The sequence below is a fragment of the Alosa pseudoharengus genome, unplaced genomic scaffold, assembly GCF_046254945.1.
Source record: "Alosa pseudoharengus isolate Yale_2024_CS ecotype anadromous, Long Island Sound unplaced genomic scaffold, YU_APseudo_1.1 YU_APseudo_1.1_scf_23, whole genome shotgun sequence".
Taxonomy (NCBI): domain Eukaryota; kingdom Metazoa; phylum Chordata; class Actinopteri; order Clupeiformes; family Clupeidae; genus Alosa; species Alosa pseudoharengus.
The window spans coordinates 9,589,389-9,613,692 of NW_027468685.1; the positions used below are offsets into that span (position 1 = coordinate 9,589,389).

General features: G+C 44.1%; 1 protein-coding gene across 4 annotated transcripts in view; it reads right to left on the minus strand.

Annotated features, from left to right (window-relative positions):
• Nucleotides 1-2,678: 2,678 nt before the first annotated feature.
• The window catches only part of kmt2ba (lysine (K)-specific methyltransferase 2Ba), a 53,392-nt gene continuing 31,766 nt past the window's right edge, over nt 2,679-24,304 (minus strand). For all 4 annotated transcript variants that reach the window (XM_076301365.1, XM_076301366.1, XM_076301364.1 and 1 more), the window contains exons 15-37: nt 21,618-21,735; nt 20,909-21,022; nt 20,362-20,534; nt 19,898-19,999; nt 19,486-19,581; nt 17,831-17,907; nt 17,157-17,242; nt 16,929-17,026; nt 16,365-16,499; nt 15,604-15,762; nt 15,181-15,298; nt 14,747-14,825; nt 13,985-14,145; nt 13,353-13,505; nt 10,457-12,839; nt 10,071-10,190; nt 8,519-8,640; nt 8,293-8,424; nt 7,225-7,477; nt 6,379-6,486; nt 5,454-5,537; nt 5,104-5,233; nt 2,679-4,562 (exon numbers count right to left, since the gene is read on the minus strand). In XM_076301365.1, the coding sequence (XP_076157480.1) occupies nt 4,287-4,562; nt 5,104-5,233; nt 5,454-5,537; nt 6,379-6,486; nt 7,225-7,477; nt 8,293-8,424; nt 8,519-8,640; nt 10,071-10,190; nt 10,457-12,839; nt 13,353-13,505; nt 13,985-14,145; nt 14,747-14,825; nt 15,181-15,298; nt 15,604-15,762; nt 16,365-16,499; nt 16,929-17,026; nt 17,157-17,242; nt 17,831-17,907; nt 19,486-19,581; nt 19,898-19,999; nt 20,362-20,534; nt 20,909-21,022; nt 21,618-21,735 (5,277 nt within the window). In that variant the 3' untranslated portion in view covers nt 2,679-4,286. The remainder of the gene's footprint in view (nt 4,563-5,103; nt 5,234-5,453; nt 5,538-6,378; nt 6,487-7,224; nt 7,478-8,292; nt 8,425-8,518; nt 8,641-10,070; nt 10,191-10,456; nt 12,840-13,352; nt 13,506-13,984; nt 14,146-14,746; nt 14,826-15,180; nt 15,299-15,603; nt 15,763-16,364; nt 16,500-16,928; nt 17,027-17,156; nt 17,243-17,830; nt 17,908-19,485; nt 19,582-19,897; nt 20,000-20,361; nt 20,535-20,908; nt 21,023-21,617; nt 21,736-24,304) is intronic.

A 24,304-nucleotide genomic window follows, 5' to 3' on the forward strand; every position in this document is an offset into this window, starting at 1 on the left:
TCCGGGTTGAGAACGTATCAGAATCTCAGAAATAATCACGTTATGCAGGCAGCTACATGAAGTCGAATCCCCCATTACCAGAGTGACTCGCTGAGCAAATTCAAATTGTGCTCCCGCGAGAGCTCTGGATTTCCAGGGTAGGACCAAGCTCCAAAAATGTAAAATCATTCAGTGTCTACACTTTGTGGTTATTACATGTTGCAATTGCTTAATCGCATGGATGTAAAGTTCCATGATGTATTCAAGTCTTTTTTTTAGAATCCGCCTTCATGCAAACTGGGAAACATACAAACAGACACTGTGTGCATTCAGACATCACTTGTGACTAAACAGGCAGACAGAGCTTGTTTTCACTGAGTAACATCATCACTGTTAGGCATCTGAGAAGAGAGCTTCTGCTTACTAAAGGCTAGAGCGGCCAGGAGGAGGGTGATAAGTAGGAGCTTCCTCATGGTGATGCCAGGATACCTGGAAGGTAACATTTCATCAAGCAAAACGTCAGATTTTCAGAGAACTTCAGAGATTCACAACTATAAAGACGTAACAGTAACAAATCATTAATAATAATTAAATAATAAATACTATAATTAAATACTAAATCACTGATAGTGTTGGCTTATTGTAAAAAAAAAATGCTTTTAAGAGCAATAACTTTTAGCGTTTTTTTTATAGACTATGGTTTCCAGCACGTCATGAGATGTCCGTGAGAATCTTACCTTGGCAACTGTCTGAAGAGATTCAGCAGCTCAGGAGCTCTTGTTCAGCTTTATGCACTGAAATCAGTCAAGTCACTTTTAAATATAGCACATTTTTGTATGCACAGAGTGCAACCCAAAGCGTCGATAGGAAGATATCGACCCTGGATGGTAAAGTTCAGTTGCAACCTTAACAGGACGCCTGCTGGTTTAGGGTCAGCAGTCAAATCAATACCCACACAAACAGAATGTATTAAACAGTTGCTGGCTTAAGACAGCCACAATTTACTACTTTCATGACAGAACTTAATTCTAATCTAGCCAAACACGCCTTTTTTAATGCTGTAATTTCTAGTGATAAAAAAAAAAACACTGCATGCATAGCAGATATCTTGAGGCAACAACACATTTTATACTGAAAGACCTAAACGGGCAAACACTTATTTACATATTTATAGGTGTAACACAAGCCAGTCATTATCAGTAATTTTAAGGTGGACAGAGTTCATATTATTGTTAGTGTTAGGACATATGCTTCTGTTTGGTACTGCAAGTTGTTTGGTTTAAAGTCACATAAAAAAACATTTGTTATTACAGCAGTCTGTGAGCAAATATAGACCCATGCCCTCATTTCGCAATTCCAGCACGTGGATTATCAATTTGGAGGACTTTGATAGGCTGACTCTAATCTGAGTACCCAGAAGCTTGCATCATGCTGAACGGGTTAATCACTACGCTACCACTAACCTGACTCTCGCCAGATGAATTTTGTTCCGCCTAGCTCCACTCATCCATCTGGGATCGATCCATTGGAGTGGTGCTTCAGAAGGCTGGGCCTTATCAAAAAATCCTTATATATCATAAAAAAAAATCCTATATCCGCATATGATTGGATAAGCCACTTGTCCGTCATCTATTGACGTGCTACTTCAACCACTCACATCGAAGCCAACCAGTGACGCTGAGAACAGTCTCACAGTCGCTTCTACGCTACAGTACGTCACATCTATGAAACTCCCGCCCTGCGTCCTGATTGGCTCTACCATACAATCTTGAATTCCCTGCTACTTGAAAACAAAGAAGATGGATGTTGCTGTTGGCCAACAGTGTGACACGAGTTAAGCTTGTTTTAAAATGGCAAAAGTTTGAACTAGCCAACTAGCTCCGCTGGTGGGAAAACGCATGGGACTCAGCGCTGTCCTATTGCGCTCAGAGGGAATTTGAAAGACAACCGATTATCCCGCCCCTCGGACTGAGCACTGCGAACGGTGAGCGCCCAGACCCTACATTTTAATGTGGGTCTGGCTCGTCAGGCTAAGATCTTTGTGGTAAATCGCCGGATTTCTCCTTTGAGTTTGGGGGCAAACCAGGTGAAAAGCTCAGTGTTATTAGTCTACTTCTGTATGAGCCTCAAGTGTCTTCCTCTTCTGGGATGGAATAAGGGAAATGAGAGGCACTCCATCATTTTAGATTACAGATAGAAAAGTGCTGAGTCATCTTAGCTCTGTAACTGAAAAAAGCACTGAATCATCCTAGATCTCAGATTCTGTGCTGATCCATCTTGGAGCGAAGATTGATAAGAATGAAACAATCTTAGATCTCAGATTAAGAAGTGTTCCATCATTTTAGATCACAGATTTCTTTCAGCTTCCCATTTTTATTTAACAACACTGACACGATTTTCTTCAAACATCATTAACACCTTTATTTTAGATCATAGCATCATAAATTAAAAAAAGTGCGTAAAAAATTTGAACAAGTTAGGAAATTTCTGTAGACAACTATATACAGACAACATTTTCAAATTTGTGCTAGAACAGCAGGTAAGTTATCACTCAAAATTTAAATGTGTGCACCTGTACATTTCCGACCTGACTACTGGTAAAGCAAAACATGAAGTTCTGGACTGTCAGAAGAGATCACCCATTCAAGCAAGCAACAACATACTTCCCACCATGGCCCACTCCTTACAGACTAAGGAGATCTGCTGACATTGAGGGTCAGGGAGGCTACGTTTGGGGTTTTGTGTCTATTCTGTGATGTGATTTGTTTTGTTTCTGCTGGTAGTCCTTGATGCCACTTTAGGATTCAATAACATCTCAACAAGATCGAGGCCAACGATGGAATAGGTCTCCGCTGCTGTGCTGGTAAAACACAAAGGAGGACAGAGAAATGGCTGTTCTGAGGATGCTGTATTATAACACTTCAAGGGTTCCTACTGTATTTCTGTTATGAACAATCACTAGGACAAAACAAAAACAAACAAACAAAAAACAACAATCATAAAATTATTTTAGGGGAGGTGAATTTGTAATGTTTTGTTCCACTCTGGGTGCCTAAGAACCTCTATAAACTTGTCACAGCAGCCATAAAGAAAACAAAAGAAAATAAAAAGAAAATCTGGAAAAGCGTTTTTTTCTCTATACAGGATCAAAGCAGGCTCTACTTATGAACTGGGTCTACTTCACTGGTAAAAGAGTTGGTTGTCTTTAAGTAGCACCTACATAGATTTAAATCACTCGAAACAGCAAGGTGTTCAGTAGAAAGAAACACCACATCTTCCCTGCATTTCAATAGTCCTGCAGTAAAAAATATAGCTGCTCCAACAAACGTCAAAGGGTGACGAGACCGTTTGTTTGCTGTGTGATAAAGCTGCATTTCCAACGAGTCCCTGTTTGAGACTGTTAACCTGGCCTGTCCAAAGACATTGTGGGTTCAACCCGACGAACCCGATGAGGGACTGCAGAGGGTTCTTTTGTCAGTTTTACCCACACTGCCCAGAGGGTGGAGCTCCAGCAAAAGACATGAGATCACAACACAGTCCTCTCTTAGGCTCAGAAGAGTCAAGCATATATAACCTGCTCATGACAGGAGGCAACGAGTCCTAGGAGAGAGGAGAGAGAGTAGAAGAAACTCTCTTAATAAGCGAAAGGGAAGATTAAGGGGCTAAGTTGTGAGTTTTTAGAGGTGAAGAGTACAGTGACAAGAATGGTTCAGTCGTGAGTATGAAGAATTGAGGAAAGAAGTGGGACAAAATCCAGATGTTATTTTCACATGAATGGGTCATTTGCCATGGGGTCTTCTTCAGCACGAACAACAAAATCTCATCACCTTCATGATGATTAGACCTCCCCCTAAAGAGATCATGACCGCTGGGAGCGACCGGGCCTTTTAGTCCCTGATGCATATCATTGTTCCCTGGTTTGTTCCCCTCTGTTTTTTTAAAGCATCTTGTTGGTGCAAGTGTGGCTCTGTAACAGGCAAATGTGGATAACCCTGCATCAAGCTCCCTGCCCATACCACACCTCCCCTCCCCTTCCCAGCCTCTGAAGTAGATAGAGCTCACACCACTTATGCTGGACCACTTAACATGTCTGCATTTTTTTTTTATTCTTTTTTTTTTACTACAGGGCAAACCTACACCTGAATCCAGAGGATTTAGCACCCTACACCCTAATCGAGCAGCATAACTTCCACCTTGACGCAACTCAATTCCTGTCTTTCCTTGTCCTCCACCCACTTTTTTCTTCTTTTTTTTTCTCTTCTCTCTTTGTTAGCGCCTCCTGGCCTCATTGCTCGCTAGCGCCCTCTTCAGTTGAGGAAGCGCCGGCAGCGCCTAGCACCGCAGTTGCAGTGCAGCTTGCTGTTGGCGTCCTCCTTGGGGAACTTGTAGTCGTACGTGAGCTCCTCGCCGCGGAGGACCTTCCGCAGAGCGAAGATGACGATATGCTTCAGACCGTCTACGCTGATGACGCGCGAGTAACAGTTGGGGTCGCACGAGTGGTTGATGAATCGTGCGGCGTTGCCATGCATCGTGGCATCCACAACGTCAAAGTCGTCGATTCGGAACATGTAACAGCCAATGCCCTGCGAGAAACAGAAACAAGGGGATAATTTAGGACTTAAATAATAAAGGGAGAGCAGAAAATGCAGACTGACTTTTAAAGCTGCAGTTGGCAAGTCTGACAGAATGAGGGGACTTAGCAAAATTTTTGATTTATGTTGTTTTGTCGGAGCATAGTGTCGGTTTCAGTGAATATGATAAAAAAAATCTTGCCATCTGCAGATGCAAAGGCGAAATCAGTGATTCTGAGAAAAAAAGTTGGTGATGTCTGAGCTCAACAACAACAAAAACATGTATAGTCCTTCCTATGTTCATGAAGCAATGTCTCAATCAAAAATTAAGTGTTACTTGATTTCATGAGTGGTGCAGGCACTCCATTTACAAAGCTAATAGGACACACATAACACCACCTAGAAATTAGCTTTTTATTTTTGTATTATATTTTTATCGCCTTAGAATCAAGGACCACACACACACAAACAAAAGAGGAAATGCAGCATTTGTAGAAAAGATACACAATGACTGACAAATCAGTTTTCAAGGTTCCTTCTTTCTTGCACAAACCTTTCTGTCGTAGTGCTTTTCCCGCTTGTCTGTGAGAACGGATCGAATGACATTCCCGGCATACTCGATCACCATCTCACCCGCCTCAATGTTCCTTTTGCAGAACAGACCACGCCCGTGGATGGGAGACCTAACAAAATAATAGAGAACCAGAGAGATCAGTTACGAACTGTCACGACCAGTTAGAAACAGTTATGAACAGTGCATTTTCATCTGAATTTGAAAATAATAGCCTACACAGTCAAGGTAGGCTATTACAGTGTTCTTCAGATGAATAATAATAAACAATAATGAAAATAAAAACACTTTTCTTTGCTGAAAAGGACTCAGACCCTTAGTTGATAACTTACCTGTAGACCCCCACAGCTTCCTTGGAGGTTCTCTTCAAGTGCCTGAACCTCATGGCCACAGGAAGCTCGCTGTTGGTGGCGCGCCTGCAGGACGAAAACGTGCCTCAGTGAAACCAGCACTACATTCAGAACTTTCAAATCATTCAGAACTTTCAAATCATTTAGAACTTTCAAATCATTCAGAACTTCATTACAACCTGGGTAATGGGTGACAATGTTTTCCTACAGCCAGCTCATAAAAATCTCTTCATATATATATATATATATATATATATATATATATAAAAGAGTGGAACTACAAAACCTACTACACAATGCCCGTTTCCCTTGCAATCTTAGATTTAGAAGGGCCATAGACCTTCATCAGGGTACCTTCATATAAGAGCATCAATATCAACATAAATAGCCCAAAAGGCAAAATATTAGAAACTAAATCGGTCACTAAAAAGTAATTTGGGAACAGACCAAGAGACATAGAATGTGTGGAGCTGGAGGGCAGCGACAGGCCACAAGATCAGTTTGTTTGTTTAATTTAAGCCCATTTCCGCAACTCGGGCTATTTAATGGCCAGAGCATTGTGTGTTATAGAAACTTAAATATGTTTCTTTTAAAATCTATGCTAATAAGATATTCTAAAACCTTCAAAGGTGGGACCTTACTAAAAACATCAGCTATAGAATTTTGATGATAAAATTGTTGTCTTTTGGTTTTCAAGGCAGGGCAACAGATCAAAATATGTCTCACTGACAGGGGGGTTTTGCAAAGATTGGCATAATGGAGGATCTTCACCACTCAATAGAAAGCTGAGTGAATCTTGAATGTCCACAAGATCAGTACTGATGCACAGTACAAAACTATGTGGAAAGTGTGTGGACAGAGGAGAGATTCTCTCACAAGGAGTCTGATGGAAAGGTTAAACTCCAACCTGGTGGATTTGAGTGGGAGGTCGTCCTCCTCTTCATCTAGGGCCGTGTACTCTGGGAGCTTTCGGTGCTGAGACGCCAGGAAGTCAAACATGTCGAAGGTGGACTTCCTGCAGAAGACACAGCCATGCATATGATAGACAGATGTGAGTGTTTAGAGCCTAGGAATTAAACATTCAAATGCCCCTTACCCTGTGTACACTTTTGTCTTATATTTCTTTTCATCAAACTAAACTGTTCCTTTATATAACAGATAGTCATAAACGACAAGCTTTAGATGGGAGACAGAAGGAATGAAACATTCAATCTTAGATTGAGACTAGTAGTCAATTTCTTTTCCGCCAAAACACAGATTGCTTTCACCGCTCAAAGGCAACTGGTCTCAGGCGTCTGCCGCAGCCTGTTCTGCCGCGTCTAACTCCCATTTGATTGGGAGCCGAACAGAGGTTGTCAGCAGAATACAAAACATCACTGCTCAAAAACACTGCACTGCTGATGATGGCTCTTGGTGACCATCATGTAGAATGCACAGTGTTCATAAAACAAGTTCAGTTTTAATCACTAAACTTGAAAATATTTTGAGACACATTTTCCCCCCCGTAGCTCTGAAGCATTGCATTTCTCAATGGGAGTTTGTTGCATATAGCTGTACTGTACTCTGTCTGCAGTCTGAAGACTATGTGGAATCTGTTTGTAGACAGTCAGACTAGACTAGACTAGACTAGTTTTTCATTTCCCAATCATCCGGTTGAGTTAAGCAGCAGGTCAGTTTCTTGAATTTCCCCTTGGGGAAATTAGTATCTATCTATCTATCTATCTATCTATCTAGTCGCTGTGCTAGCCCTCACCGCTGGTAGATCTCGGCCCGAGCGCAGCCGCTGGGGTTGATGGGTAGTTCCTCCTCGGGCTTCTCCTGTGGGTGGAAGCGGAAGCGGTACCCGCCGCACTTGGCGGCGCCCTGCAGCTGCTCCAGCAGGTAGAGCACGGCGTTGTGCACCACGCCAAGCAGCTGGGCGCCACTGAGCACGCTCACGGGCAGCTGCCGCATCCCGCAGCCGATCCGCGCCTCCTGGACGCCCTCCAACACCGCACGCCACGCCACTGCGCAAGGGTAATTATGGGGAGAGAGAAAGGAGGAGGAGGAGGAGACAACAGGAGCAGAGGCAAACAGAATGGGGGGCCAGAGAGAGAGAGAAGGAAAAAAAATGGAAAGAGACAGAAGGGGAGGGAAAGAAAGCAGGGGGAGAGGCATGGAGACGAGGAGGGAGAGAAAGAGGGAGCATGAGAGAGAAAGAGAAATGGACACAGAGGGAGAAAAAAAAAAAGAGACAAAATTGTTATAACCCAAAATGGTTGGGTTTTCTGAAGACTTTTGTAAATTGATGTTTGGTGTCTCTCAATGGGGTAGCTCTCGATAAGCTCTCGATAGGGTAGAATACTTTCCATTTTTGTGACTTTGCCATTCATTATGTCATTGTCTGCAAGCTTGATGTCGACTTTATATGTATATATTTCTTCTTATGTATGGGACTCATGTGTTTTAGCGCCTCCCTCTGGCGAAGCATAAACACTCAGCCACTGGATTCTACACAGCTGCTATTTATTCCAGACTGATGATTGTGTATCTGTAAAACATTGTAAACACCTAGAGGTCGAAACACGTTGTCTGTGCTTGTTTGCCCACACTCTGAAAATATAAACTTGCATTTATTTGAAGACTGAGTGTTTTTGTTTTTTTTGTTTGTTTTTTTTTAATCCTGGGTGTGAACTGTACCTGCACCACACTAAAGAGCACCTGCTGTTGGACAAGCTAGTGCAGCCTAGTAGCCCTTATTTCCCTTTCTACAGACTATGGTTATAAAACAGTTTGTGTTTGAGCTTGAAAATAGTTTGAGAGCTTTTGTTTGCAGACCCACCTTCTATACTGTCAGCCTCCACCTTGAAGCCGTCGTCGCTGGTGATGACGAAGCTCAGACGAGGCTGGTCCTTCATCGGTGACTCGGTGGGTGACCGCTTAGGGGGCGAAGACTCCTCATCGGAACTCAACCCTGTCAAAACCATCAGAAGGAAGAAGATGCTACATTTCTTCTACTGCTTAGATAATTGTAGAAAGTTCTAGAAGGTTATGGACCCGTAACACACCTGAGTAGGGACCCCAGTCAGATAGGTCACCGTCTCGAGCGCTAACCCAAACATGGGTTTTTGCCGGGACTCCACCGTTAGCTTCTTTGGGGACAGTTGGTCGGTCATCTTTAGCCGTCTCCCTGGGAAGTATTGGGACAGATTTTAGGGAATTGAAAAATACCAAAGCAGTGATGGTATAACACTAGGTATGTTTAGATGGACATTTTTATTCCGATTAAAATATTCGGAATAACAGCTCAATCGGAAGAGAATACACATATAAACACCTTGATCGGAATAAAACCGCCGATCCGATCGGAATTTTAATCGGAATGAAAAAGGTGGTGTATTCTGTTCCTATTCCGATTGACCAGTCATGTATATGGTCAATCTTCTCAAGGTAAAGTAAGCAAGAACGGCTATTCCGATCAAAGATTTTAAAGCGCTTGAGAGCACCTGATTGAAATAGAATGTACGCCATGTAAACAGACGGCACAATTTTTTCAATTGGAATATCTTTTCTCTGTGTGCAATAATGTTATGTAATATTATGATTCACTGGAAGTGGGTTAGACCAGTTAGCCCAGTGTTTTTCAACCACTGTGCCGTGAGAGATACTGCCTGTACTAGTGTGCCGTGAGAGATCATCAGGTGTGCCGCAGAAAATGACCCAAATGTCACTCACTGGTCCAGAAAAGCAACTGTTGCATCAAAGAATTTATAACCACATGCTCTCATTGATTGTATGATTGCACTATTTGTGGTATGCAGGCATTGTACAACGGGGGCCCCATATCCAGTATTCACAGAATCACATATCCAGTTCATAACAACAATTAAATTAGATATAGTCACCTACAAATGAAACAGAGGGCGCTTGTTTTATTGAGCAGGTCTTGCATAGAAGCCATAATAAGGCTATCTGTGCATTATTTGAAGTTTTAGGCTATTGTACGTTTATTTTTTCTTCACACAGGATGTTAGTGTGCCGTGGGACATTTTAAGTGTCAAAAGTGTGCCGTGGCACAAAAAAGGTTGAAAAACACTGAGTTAGCCTATAGATAGCCTATAGCGAAAAGGGAGGTATAGGCTAACTGGTCTAACCCACTTCCAGTGAATCATAAGCTAGGCTCACAGTGTCAAAAGTTGGCATGTTCCTTATTTATAGATATAATACAGTACCAAAGGACGTCACGTTGTCTGGGCAACCAAATTTTCGGTTCTAAACAACCAAACCTAGATGACGTTTTTCTATTGCTTCACTGTGTTGTTTCTTTGAAAATGAGAATAAATCAAATTCAAGAGAATCACTACAGATCAAAACATGATTGCATTCAAGAGCTAAGCACGGCACCATGTTGACAGTGGTTTACACAATGTTAGTTGTTAAAGACGATCTATTCTCAATAACTGCTTCAATTATCGGAAAAGCAAACTGCTTATCAATACGCAAAAAAAGATAGATAACTTTGGTCTGGCCTAGTATTTCACGTTTTTTATTTGGTTTGTGTAGAACAGAAATTTGGTTTCTACGGACGTCACACTTTGATTCTCTATTTAGATATTTTACCTTTTGGAAACAACTGGTTTGGGGACGTCAGGTTTTGGCTGTTCAGGACAGTCAGGTTTTAGCTGATCAAGGGCCAAGATATCCTTTGATGATGGAGTTTTCATACGAACGCCACTAGCTCTGTGTGATGAAAAATAGAATTATACTGTCAGAATGAGAGAAAAGTTTACGTAGTACACTGCACATAAAAAATATAATGATTAGGGGTGTAATGGTTTGTGTCTGGCACATGGCATTGCTTCATGCACATGGCATGCTAAGGTTAGCTCAAGTTGCTGTATGAGTCAGTCACACTATGGCACAGGCGCAGATGACAGAAGTGAAGATCTTTGCTTTACACAGTGCAAAGGTAGAACATAATAATAATGACCAGAGAGGTTTCTGACCTGGAGGCTGCTGTGCTGCCATTAGGATCCTCCTTGTCCGTAGGGGGCGCCGGTGGCAAGAAGTCTGCCCGACATTTCTTTACTCCGACACGTTCAGACACAGAGGATACCCTCTTAACCCGCACCTGGGGCGCCGATCGGGCCAGAATAGCTGGCCTGGTTCTCTTCAGTTCCGACGGGAGAGTTGCTATCGGCTGAGGAGACTCCAGTTTGTTCAGGAAAGGGTGTACCGTGAACTGGGACGGGCTCAGGTTGGGAGATCGTAGTACGTCGCGGTGGCTGGCCATGGCTTTGTCGATAATAGCCTGAGCCATTTCTCCCTGGCTCTGACCTTTGGGGGGAATGGTGACATTCTTAATTCGGACGTTGGAGGGTTTGCCGCTCTGGCTTTGAGTGACCTGCTGGGCTAGCACCGCTCCTTCGGGCATGTTCAACTTCCGCACCCAGACGTTAGTGGGGGTTGCTGAGCCAGAACTGCTGGTGTAAGAGATGATGTGTGTTGTGACTCCCACACTTTGAGGCACCACAGTGCACTGCGAAGAAACGGGGGCCACCAGAATCTTTGGAACTGGACGTGGCAGGACGTTCCGACTGTGGATGATCTTGGCGATCTGGCTGATGTTGCTTAGCGAAGGCGATGATGCTGCACTGGGGCTCTGGAAGGTGTTGCTCTGAGGGTCTTTCACAAGGATCTGACCGAAGCGATTGACCAGAAGAATCTGAGGGGGCTTGGATGTGCCCGTCGCTACACCTCCCTGTGGTTGTATCGGCTTTGGGGTAGTCAGGCGAATGGCAATCGGTTTTCCTTTAGGGGTTTCATTCAGTTGTGATGGTGACCCAAAACCATTGATTACAATAGGAGCCGCAGTTACGGGATCTTTTAGGGGTACAGCACGGAACGCTGGCGAGGAGGTAGATGGGATGATCTTACGAGGCCTACCCACAGGTGCGGGGATGTTACCTACTTTCTTCCGAGGTTGTCGAGAGGAAGCAACTGGTGGGTTCACAGTTATGTGGGTTGGTGCAGATGACGTTTCAATGAGCCGCACCCTTGGGTTGCTAAAAGGTCGGGTTTTAACGGGCAGCTGTCGTACATCTGGCTGTGGCATCACTTCGTCCATACTTACAGAGTCTGTTGAAGAGTCACCATCTTGGGAATCTTTTGTCAAATCTATTGTCGAGCCAACATCTGCAGATACAAACTTGCCAGTCTTGTGGTCCAGCAAGACACTGTTTTGAGTACCTACAAGGATTACAGGTTTTGACGATGCAACTGATGCTGCAGCAGAAGTTTTAGAACAAATTTTTAATGTTGTTACAGTACTAGCTTGTCCTTCACTGGAACTTGTTCCTGACGATGGCTCTGATTCCTGAGACGATGGCATTCCCATTTCCTGAGAATCGTCTTCTCCCGTCACTTCCCCTGCGTCGCTCTCCGATTCGTTGTCAGCTCCATCCAGCTGCGAGATGGTCCCTGAGGTAGGAAGGCAGGACAGGCCTGCTTGTGCCGCGTCCTTGGACGCATCGTGCAAAACCACGGTCCTCGAGAAATTCAAATAGTGGTCCATGTTGTTGTCGCCACCATCGTCATCCGAGGAGTCGTTCCCCAGCACTTCCACTGCAGAGTTGGGAGGAGAGGGTTCTTTGGAGCCGGTTGACGTACATGCATCTAGAGAGTACTCTTCAGTCTGGGCAACCTCCATCTCATCTCTTCCTCCTCCTCCTCCTTCTTCTTCCTCCCCTTCTCTCATCTCGTCTTCCTCATCCTCACCTGTGTGAGCTCTGTACTGAAGCACCATGTCCTCGTGCAGCAGGGACTCGTTGAACTCCAGCTTGGCGTTCAACACCGAGGCTACCGCCTCGTCTGCATCCACATCGAAGTGTCCATACGGCACCCCCTGGTCCGTGACTAAAATCACTGTATCCTCGTCGCCGTTGTTTGGGTCGGCAGACAGCTCGTCTGCGACTAAGAGGATGGCCTGCTCATCAGTATTCTCCTCTGTGTCCAGGCCGTAGATGGGCATCTCGGCGGCATCCTCGGGCTCGGATGAAGCCAGGAAGTCTTGCGGAACCTCCGCTGACTCGGGCTGGCTGACACGGAATGGCTGCGGAACTCTTGGCGAGTGGCGGAGTGTTGCGGGGAGGTTGCCGACAGCGGCGTGAAGAGGCAAATGTCCGGAGGTGGCAAGTGGAGATGTCGGGGAGGAGGGGGAGGATCGGTTTGGGGAGCTGAAGGGAAGCGACCTGGGGAGAAGTGGGTTGCTTTCGGCTCGAGGGGGTGAGGCGTTGCGCCCCCGCACGGTCGTGCTGAGGCGACGAGGTCGGCGGGTTTCGTCAAGATCGCTGATGGTCAGGATGTGATGGGACTTGGAGCTGGCGTTACCTGGAGCACAGCACGCAGCAACAGGTGAGCACTTCTGGCACAGAACGATCATAACAACTTTAGACCACAGAATTACAAAGGTAAAGGTGCAAGCGCCTGATACTTCGCATACACTTTCTTATCAAAAGGGACACAGTGGCAAGTAGCAAGGGGGCTGCACTACCTCTGCTCTAGCACGCCCACGACAGCAATCACCACAAGCAGAACTGGGGGGGATGACTGGAGCACACAGATGTTTGAATTGCTTAGTTTAGAAAATGTGAACAGAAACCTTGTTAATGTAAAACAATGTGCACCTTGTTCACATTGCACTAAGCAGTCCAAAAATCTGTGTGCTTAGGTGATCCCTTTTATTCTACTGCATGACTGGTCATTTCCTTTGAAGCACTGGATTGTTGTCAGAAACAAAGTGGAGGTACCGTTAATTACTAGCAATCACCACATCCTGCATCATCGCTCATTTTACATCATACCGCATCGCTCGTGGATGTTACCATCAACAGGAGAGCTCACCTGGGGAAGGTAGCGGTCTACATAGTCCTCCTACTGGCCTTCTAAGGTGTGAGTAACCTGATTTGGATCCAGCATCCGGTTTGGCTTTCGGTGACTGGGTACCAATGGGAATCTCCACAGGCTGTGATGTAGCCGCAGCTTTGGTCTCCATGGCTACAGAGACAAACACCACATAGACAAAAACGCTTGACACAAGCAGTACTAGATTTTTCCATCACTGGTATTCCTAACTTTACAGGCCATTTTCTCATATATGGGTTAAGCTCGTCACATACACACGGTTCCCACTCAAAGTCAAATGTAAAATTCCATGACAAAAACCTGAATTTCCATGACCTATAATGAGATGAGATTTCAGAGCAGAAGATGAATAAATGGACATTGAATAAACAAAGTTGGGCTAACCATCACTACTCAAACAAGCAGAGGAAGCTAATAACCAGATACACACCAATTCTACGTGGAAATATATTTGGATTAAGAATATTTGAAACTGCTACAACAAAATTCCCTGATATTACATGACATATGATAAAATTCCATGACCCGTGGTGGAAACCCTGAAGGCTGCATGCTTAACCAGGCATACCCTGGACTGGTGTTGGACTGTGGGCAATGGTCTGGTTGCTTACCCTGGACTGGTGTTGGACTGTGGGCAATGGTCTGGTTGCTGCCCTGGCAGTGGCCATCTCGGAACACTTGCTTTGGCGGGCTGGGCTGAGCCTCCCTCACCTGACAGGTGTACTTGCAGCGGACATAAGGGTTCACTGTGCTCCAGTACCAGCGGGAACACCTGTACACACGTATAGAGCAACGTTATGGTTATAGCCATGGATATGGTTATGGCTATGGTTATAGCTATGGATATGGTTATAGCTATGGATATGGATATAGCTATGGATATGGATATGGCTATGGTTATGGATATGGTTATAGATATGGTTATGGCTATGGTTATGGCAGACACATTCGTCCAAAGTGACATACAACAATACGATAGACAATATATATATATATAAAAAAACCTGTTCAATTAGTCATTTAGCCTAAATTCAAAAAACAAACAAAAACAAAACATCAAAGTGTAAGTGTCCATTACAACTCTTCTTGAATGCCATCTCTAACCGTTTCAAAATGTGATTATATTATATTATGATACAATTATATGCTACTCCAATTTCATCATATTAAACTATAATTCATTCAACCGCTACTAGAGTTATCATTCATCCAACCACTATTGCTGTTATCCTTCATCCGATAACTCAGCATGGCAACAGACGGTGAGCAGCAGGGTAAAGACATCTCATCTACTCACTGGTAACGCATGTGTGTAGTGTGTGTGTGTGTGTGTCTCTAGGCATTTCAAAGAAACTAGCAGGAGTGCTACTCACTGGTAACCCACGGGGAACAGCTTTCCTGAGTTTGCAGACAGCTCTGTCAACACCCCCAAATGATGGATCTGGAGAGAGCCTGAAACAAGAGTAAAAAAGAATGAAAACTTGAACTCCACACATAAAGTCTGATGGCAAGAAAGGACAGATGAGAACTCACTGCAATACTCTCTTTTGAGTTTGTGATTTTCTACAGAGTTTAATTACTTTACACTGCATTTGATATCACTTGATATCCCCAGTGAAATGTCCACAAAGGTTTCCGTTAGTGATTTTGTTTTTAACTGTAAATAGGCTTGGTTGTTGATTGGGCGCTGTGGAAAACCCCTAACCATAGCCCTAGAAATGTAACATCTCTCCTGTATATATCTGAAATAATCATAAAGGTAGATGTATGTATATTTGAAAAGAAATTACTTCAGCTCCTGACTTACCAATCATCATGTTAATGACGTCTGGCTCCAGGCCTGTGAGGAACTTCCGGCGGAGACTGAATCCTTCAAAATCCACATATATGCGCCGCAAAACTTCAAAACCACTACCAGTCACCTCCTAGCAGGAACAAAAAATAGACATGTCTAAATAGAAAACAAGTCAATTCTTATGTTGTATTTCTACATTTTGAAGCGTTTGTAAAAAAAAACGCAACAATGGTAAAAGGAATGTATGTATATAGTTCTTTTCCACTCCTCTGAGCACTCAAACCATTTTAGAAGTTCATGTCTCACAATCACTCATGCGCGCGCACACACACACACACACACACACACACACACACACACACACACACACACACACACACAGTGGAGGCTGCTATGCAAGGCACCAAACTGGCCATCTAGAGTCCACACACACACCTTGCCATTGATGAGGTCACAGTGCTTGTGGCAATAGACATTTTGGTCCTCCTGAAAGACGCAGTTGCGGATCCGGGCGCACATAAAGTGGAAGTTACTCTGGCAGGAGCTGAGGCAGCAGCCCACAGTCGCCCCCGACAGGCCACACCGGTCACAGCGCTAGGGACAGAGGGGGTTGGAGAGATGAGCAGTAGTAGCATTCGCCTTGTCAGGGATATTGTGTAAACCAAAACTAGGATACAGGCTACACTGACTATACCATTAATGCATTTTCGCCACCTACTGGTGAAAGCAGAGAACACAACAATCCTGTAGTTTGTGTACCCTGCAGCCTCGTTTTGGGTTATACAATGGCCGCTGGGCGAATAAGGTGAATAGTAACAGATCAATGAGGAACACATAGAAAGGGAGAAATTGGGGATAGGGAGAGAAGAGGTGGGAAACCTGGCTTCAGACTGTTCTGTAGACGTCTGTAGCTTGCTAGTTTTAAACAAATCCTTACTGTAGGTTAAAAAAAGAGGCAAGGTGGTTAACACACTCCCTTTTGGCTATAGGCTGACTGGTGTAACCCTCTTCTAGTGAATCACGCTAAGCTAGCCTGACTGTGTCAGAATGAGTCATTGACACACAGAAAGAAGAGAAGGGTATGGATCCTCTAATTTAAGAGTAAATGGCAAATTACTTAATAAACTAATTTCCCCAAAATGTTGGTGTGTTTAAGCACAACTGCGGCACGTCTGCAGGCTGTGGCGTGTTCTCACCATTAATCGCCCCCTGGCCACAGCGCTGTGGACATGCAGCAGGGCCCCCTTGTCCTCTTGCACCTCAGCAGACCAGATGCAGCAGTTAACGTGAGCCCAGTCATTCTGACCCAGATACAACAACCTGCCAGCCTCCTGGAGGGGAGAAAGAGAAAAAGGAGAGAGAGAGAGAGAGAGAGAGAAAGAAAGAAAGAGAGAGACAGAGAGAGAGAAAGAGAGAGAGAGGGAGGGAGAGAGAGAGAAAGGATGAGAAAAACACATATAGGATGGAGAGGTGTGGGTCTCGAAGAGGTATGCCCAAACTTTCAAAGACGAAAAGGACTGTGAACTTCATGAAATCTATGATTGCAGCGAAAGAGTATGTATGTATACATGAAGTCGACCTTCACAAATGTGCAAAAATCATTGCTGTTGTTTTTATTGTCAATCCCTGGTCAGGTCATTTCTATCAAACTGCAGTTGGGTTGTTTACATTAAAAATAATAATAATAATAAAAACCCAACCCAACAACAGAGTGACAGAGGGACTTCAAAGTCTGTAAAAGTAACTGCCTTAGCACTCACATTGGGCATGGCATCTCCATGCTGCTGGCAAAGGGAGCACTGTCGGCTATCTTGAAACAGCCTCTTAATTTGGCCAGGACTCAGGATCCCTTTAGTTCCTGAGAGGAAACAGTGATTGTTTAGTATTAGGAGTTAGGAGTGAGACAGACTGTGAGTTCGATCATTTGAACTCACTGATAAAGGCATTCCATGACTGAGATTTTACAATCAATTAATAATTCGCCCTACCTTGTGCAGGAAAGTTGTCTCTCTCAAGCCACTGGGCATAGCTATGCTCATCAGAGGGCGGAAGCACCGCATCTGGGAGCATACCACTATAGAAGAAAAGAAAACCAATGAGGATCAGAAAGGAACAAAAAAAAAGGAGATAGTGTACAGCGCAAAATTATTTAGCTCAAAATGACCAGATTTTTATCAGTGTTTCCCATACATTTACTTATTTGTGGCGGCCCACCACAATATCAACATTGACCATCACACAATGATTTTCCAGGTTGCACTAAATTTTGCTTAAATCTGGTTAGCATCATAACCACGCTGTGCTAATTTGTTAAAAACTGTTGTATTCAAGTTAATTCTGCAAACCAACCACCACAAATGGAATTCAATTCTGTGGGAAACACTGTTTATGTTTTAAATGATCAGATTTATGTTTTAATGTTTAATTTAATAGTGATTAGATTCAGTTAATTCTGCAAACCAACCACCACAAATGGAATAAAATTCTGTGGGAAACACTGTTTATGTTTTAAATGATCATATTTATGTTTTAATGTTTAATTTAATAGTGATTAGATTCATAATCATGATGGGTACAAAACTCTTGAACTGCTTAATTCTAATCAAACTGACTGGTTTGGGAGAAAAGTTATGACTGTAGTGTTATGTGAACTGTTGGGTACCTGGGGAATTCCTGAGAAAGTGGTTCCCATGTCTTCATATGTCCTCCATTAAGCCAACTGAAGGCCTCCTTCATCAACTACAAAACAAACACAATGTCACACAAATCTAATGTTTAATGTTGAATTGTTATAACACCTCCACTTTTTGTAGTATTATACATGTGTATTTGGGCTTTGACCTTTGATCAGGGACGCAAACACATGTGTGGTGAAAAAAGAGAGTAACACGACCGACGTACATCACTCAGTTGTGGTGCAGGCCTATGTCTTTAGTGATCTCTGTCCCTTTAAATGTCTGGGACTTTAAATTACGTTTCAACTTCATGCTGTTTTTGTTGATGGACAGTGCCGTCTTTGCTTCTGAGTTTTCCTAAGGGATTGTTGCAAACTCGTTTTCTTGCAATCCCCGCATAACATTAGATACTAGGCCTAGGTCACATTAAAACAAATGTTGTCGGTTACTATGTCTATGACAAGATCGAACTTCGTTACTGATAGGCTCATAGGTGGAATTAGTCAGATGGCAGCGTCAGCTGAACAAAATTAAATCAACAAATCAAGTCCACAGAACGCGTGTTAAAACTTACAGCTGAAGTAGATCGATCTGCTGCGGAGGTAAGATAAGTAACCTAGTGCAAACAGAGTGTTGCCTCCCAGTGGAGTGAGTGAAGCTTGCAAAGAAAATGACTGTGCATGACGCTAGACATTTTTAAGGCAATTGCATATATATATATACATATCCAGGTCAAAAAAAGTCTAATTCCAAATCCACACTTTTCCAGACCTGTGCAAGCACTTTGTTTAACTACATCAACATAATTTAGTGAAGCTAAATACAAAGAGGACGATTTGTTGCACATTAGTAACCTGAGTCCTGAACTGTGTTCAGAATATTCACTTGTGTCTACATGGCTCACTACATAGTGAACAATAACAATTGCTGCAAGCCGTGGTTGCATTACCACATCGAATGTGCATTATTTTTGTGATAAGCGAACGCTGTGTCGTCCATTATCCCTTACTTATTAAACGGCTCTTCAGATTGCTGCAGAAAGTTCTATTAACATAAATGGGCCTTCCCAACATTCGGAGGCACAACAGGTTTTGTGCTTCTGATTTACGTCTTTCATATCATTCTGCTAGCAGTCTGTTCAATTATCGAAATGGAATTTCATTGTCAGTGAAAGTGAGCAATATGTTGCTATGCAACATCTAAAACTTTCACGTTCTACTTGCGTGGCAAACCTTTTTTTTTTAAAAGACACATTGTATGAAGTTGCTTTACTTGTTTTGGCAAGTAGCCGTATAATAAGCAGGATAATGTATTGTCAACCGGTCATCATCGTAAAAGAAGTCCCTAGGACGTATTACAGTAATTTCCTGTGTATTAGCCACATTGTGTATAAACTCCAGGACAGTGCTTTTGCAAGTAAAAAAAAAAAAAAAAACATGAATACCATATTGACTGCCCCTGTGTATTAACCTCATAGCTGAAGAAATCTTGCAAAATCAATGTATAAACTTCGGCTAATAGTTGGGAAATTACAGTACTTATTTTCATAATAACCAGCGGACAATACATGATCCCTTATATAGCACAATACGTAGTGAATGAGTGGATGCTCTGAACGCAGGTTGCCATCCTCAGGTCTTACCTGCATGTACAGGGACTTGAGCTCATTGGGAAGATGCTCATCCTCGCCCTTCAGCTTCCTCCTCATCACTGTGGCAACATCCTCACTGAAAGCTCTCTGGGACACGAGACGACAACAGACGGGTGAGAGGAGGTAAAATATGTAAGGACACTTTGATTATATGTGAGATTAGATTATACTGATACAGTGAATTAGTATAGTTTAAGTCTGTGAGTGGAACCAAGAGAGTGTGAGTGTGTGTGTGTGTGTTTGTGGATCAGAGGAAGAGAGAGAGAGAGAGAGAGAGATAGAAAGAAACAAAAAGAGAGAGTGTGTATATAAAATAGAGCGAGAAAGAGAGAGAGCACGAGAGTGAGATGGAATCGTCTGCATGTGATGATCTGAAAGTGTGTAAAGGGCCTGGTGGCCTTACCACGGTACTGTAGCCGCCCTGTTCCAGCTTCCTGCTGACGGCACGCAGATCACACACAGCTGCGGGACTCTTCACACAAGCATCCTCTGGGGAGGCTTCACACTGCAGACGAAACACACACACACCGAGTTAAACAGAGTTTATATTCTGCAGTGATGAGACACTGAATGGGAGCTGTGTGTGTGTGTGTGTGTGTGTGTGTGTGTGTGTGTGTGTGTGTGTGTGTGTGTGTGTGTGTGTGTGTGTGTGTGTGTGAGAGAGTAAGAGTAAGAGTAAGTGTAAATGACATTATTTACTCTATTGAGCCCAGCTTTGTCAACAGAGTTCCTGTTTAACACAACAGTGTCTCTTCAACGTGGGTAAATAAATAAATAAATAATAAAAACCATGATCCTCTGGCTCTTGCGTTGGTGTGTGTGTGTGTGTGTGTGTGTGTGTGTGTGTGTGTGTGTGTGTGTGTGTACCTGTTCACAGGTGAGGACATCCTCTGTGTGCGGGGAGTCGAGCAGAGCGGAAAGAACTGTCTGCAGGCCGGACCGTAGTTCCTCCTGAAGCTCCTCCCTCCAGCTGCCCAGACCACACGGCGTGCAGATGAACCCGCCCACAGGACGCCTCTTCATCCGCTCACACTCCTCATCTGAGGGAAATCAATCAATCAATCAATCAATCAATCAATCAATCAAGAAACAAACAAACAAACAAACAAACAAACAAACAAACAAACAAACAAACAAACAAACAAACAAACAGAAACAAAAAGAAGGAAACAAAGAAAGAAGAGAGACAAACAGACAGACAGAAAGATAATCGACATACAGATTGTAAGGTAGGATGGTGGGTGGAAAAAAAAAAAAAGGAGACATTTAAATGGGTGATTCTTGAGCACAGCAGAGGAGAACTGATTCAACACAAGTGGGTAATTATTAAAGCTTTGCTTCATGGCACACACGCTGTGGTATATCCTAGCATGCAAAAAAACCGAGGCAGAGAGGTTGTGCCAGGGCCACTCACCCGAGATCTTCTCACACTTGCTGTGCACCCAGCGGGTGCAGCGGGCACATTTCATCATGCGCTTCCTGCAGCCGGCCTCTTCGTAGCAGCACTGGCACACTGGGCAGACGTTACCTGGAGGAGACACGGGACAGGGGGCCAAGGATGACCACATCAGGACCGGCATTAAGGGCCGTTCACACCAGGAAAGACAACTATGAAGATAAATGTATTAGCACTTTGAGGCCATTGAGTTGATGTAAAGTGCGTTATAAATAAAATGTATTATTATTGTTATTATTATAGCATTAAGGGCCGTTCACACCCAGAAAGAAGATAACTGTAACTATAACGACATTAGCATTATCGTTATAGTTTATGTGTGGACGTAATTACACGTAGTCATTAGCCAGAGAGATGTTTTTTTTGCCGCTATTGTTATAATTATCGTTCTTGTTGTGAATGACCGTTAAATATCCTACAAAAGCTAAAATACTTCCAGGATTGACTTGTTTCACGTCACTTGTTTAATTCTAATGTTTGCAATACTCATCTACTTTCCATCTGGTCTACTGTGCCTTAAAAGCTGACTGAAAGAACACTTTGATGTGGTGTCGTGGTTTTGAAGAGTAAAAATGTAACATTCTCTATGGGTTTATTTTCGACAGTGGGCTTTCTGTAAAGGTCTGTGTCCATGTGTGTGTGTGTGTGTGTGTATAAAGCTTTTTACCCAGCTTATGAAGGACACTGCAGTCAGGGCACAGGTCTTGCTCGTGGTTCCAGGCCATGTCCCACGTCTTCCCCGGGGTCATGCCACAACTCCTGCAGCGAATGCATTTCATGCAAACCTGCAACAAAAGACCAGCCGCCGCGTTTGAGAGACAGGGACTGTGACGCCGCGGCTATCTGCGCGTCCTCACGCGACCATATAATGGCCGCACCAAACTTAAAGCATGTAGTACGTTTAAACAATGGACTTGTGTTCATAATGTACATGTGGTCAAACTATTAATATTCATTGCCATGGACTGTGTTGCGTTAGGTTGAGTTTGTGTGTGTTTGGCCGATGGATCCATACATGACGTGGAATCACACCAAACATCTTCCCACGCATTTGCGCTCATTTCATTCATTTCTATTTCATTCACTCGCGGCAAAACTCAGTTTTGTTACGATAAAATAAGCATTGATTTAGAAACTGCAAAGCCTGTGTAAATTTTCTGTAATGAGAAAATAGGTGTGTGTTGTACGGTGTTTGTGTATTTGATGTTTGGAAAGTGCAACTTCTTACCGTCGCTATGGCCGGTGATTTCCTGGGGCTTCTAGGAAGCGCGATCCCGATACGGGATGACTATATGGAAGGGTGCGTTCGCGAACGACGCACTTGCGTCCTTGCCAAATCTATTATTGTTAGTCGACTCTGTATTTTGTATGTAATGGCATGTGTCCATGCATTGATATTATTAAGTAGGCCTTATGGGTTCTTATTGTGTACCGGTACTCTTTTAACTGTGTTTGATGTGAAATTTATGATATTATGAGTAAACACCCCTGCCTGTGTAGAGACTAATGGTAGTTACCAATTAGGTGTGGGGTTTGCCAATGCATAAAAAGGTGTGTGTGTCATTTGGAAGGGATCGATCCCTCAAGAGACAGAACTGCTTGCTGTTGCTAAAGGTATTGTGTAAAACCTTACTAAGCCTAGTGTTTTTGAATCTAGTGCTGTTATCTCTGGCTGAATATAGCCATAGCCTTTTTGTTTCATTTATCAAGTATTTTTGTTTCTGTTTTGTTTTTATTTTCGTCGCATTATTTTTTTTCCTATAATTTTGCACTGGATGACTCATACTCTAGGTGATGGAAAAATAAAATATCAATATTCACGCCATTTCTGCCTGACTTCTGCCATTTGTGCCAAGCCCTAAGACCCTCGACAAACTACTTTTTAACATTTGGTGGCAGTGAACGGGATCCCAGTGGTCCGCAAGGGTCGGCACTCAAGGCTAACAATGTCAGTACGGACACGACAAGGCACCACCACGGCGCAGAGAGCACCCAGCGGCAATGCAACGTCAAAGGCCCCGTCGGTGCCCTCTTCAGCACCCTCTTCAGTCCCAGTTGGCGGAACCCAGCCCAGGCCACAGTCAGCGCCACCGGAGGACCGCATCTATAGGCTCGAGGCTGCAGTATCGTCCTTCATCCAGGCCCAGCAAGCCAGGGACGAGTGTCAGGAGCGGGAGACGCAGCTGCAAAACCAAAGATGGCGGTCACTTCAGCACCAGTTCCAGCAACTTCAGACCCTGGTGAGCACTGAAAGCCTGAACCGGTCCCCGGAGGAAGAGGAAGATGCACGTAGTGCACCCGTTGCTCCATCACCAAACCCGCGTCCAGGCTCACCGCAGACGACATCACGTCCCGCCAGCAACATGTCCAGACCAGACACGGCCATACGTCCCGACAGTGCCATGTCTGAGATGCCCAGAACGGACATATCCAGCCCTCTGTCGGATACCGCAAGGCTGTTCCTCCCAACACCGCCGTTCAGATGGAGCGCACCCAAGATGACCCCATACTCTGAAGATGAGGACATCGAGCACTACTTGACCACGTTTGAAAGGATTGCGTTCGCAAACCAGTGGCCAAGGGAAAGTTGGGCTTTGTATCTTGTCCCCCTGCTGACAGGGAAGGCCCGCGCAGCCTATGTGGCAATGGACATACTTGATACCAGAGACTATGCCAAGGTAAAGCAAGCCATCTTGACTAAATATGAGATTGACCCAGAGACCTACCGCCACAGATTTCGCTCCATGGATTTCCCGGCGGGTGAAACGGCGAGAGAGCTTCAATCAAGACTCACCGACCTCTACCAAAAGTGGATTTGCCCCATGGAGAAAACTAAAGAACAGATCGGAGATGACATCGTTCTGGAGCAGTTTCTCCGTATGCTGAATCCAGATCTAAGGGTGTGGGTTAAGGAACATAACCCACAGTCCTCCAAGCAAGCTGCTGACCTGGCGGAGGCCTTCATTGCTGCCCGCCGTCATCGGAAAGGCTACCAGTCTGGGAACCAGGACTCAACCAACCGTCGCACCCAAGGCGCCCAGCGGGACTTTGACAGAAAGCCCTCTGGTAAGTCTGTGGGTGGTGGTCGCGAGTTCAGGAGATCTAGTAGCCCCAATAGCAAGCCCAATCAGCCCAGTAAGCCTAAACCCAAGATAATCTGCCATAACTGTGGACAGCCTGGCCATATTAAACCGGAGTGCCCTTTAGCGCCCACTAGCGAGGGCAGATTATGCTACACCCCATGTAACGGTTCAGACAAGATTACCCCTAGCTCCATGGATGCTTTAGTGCCCGTCAGAATCCGAGGGAAAGTGTGGAAAGCCCTAATAGATTCAGGCAGTAGCCAGACATTTA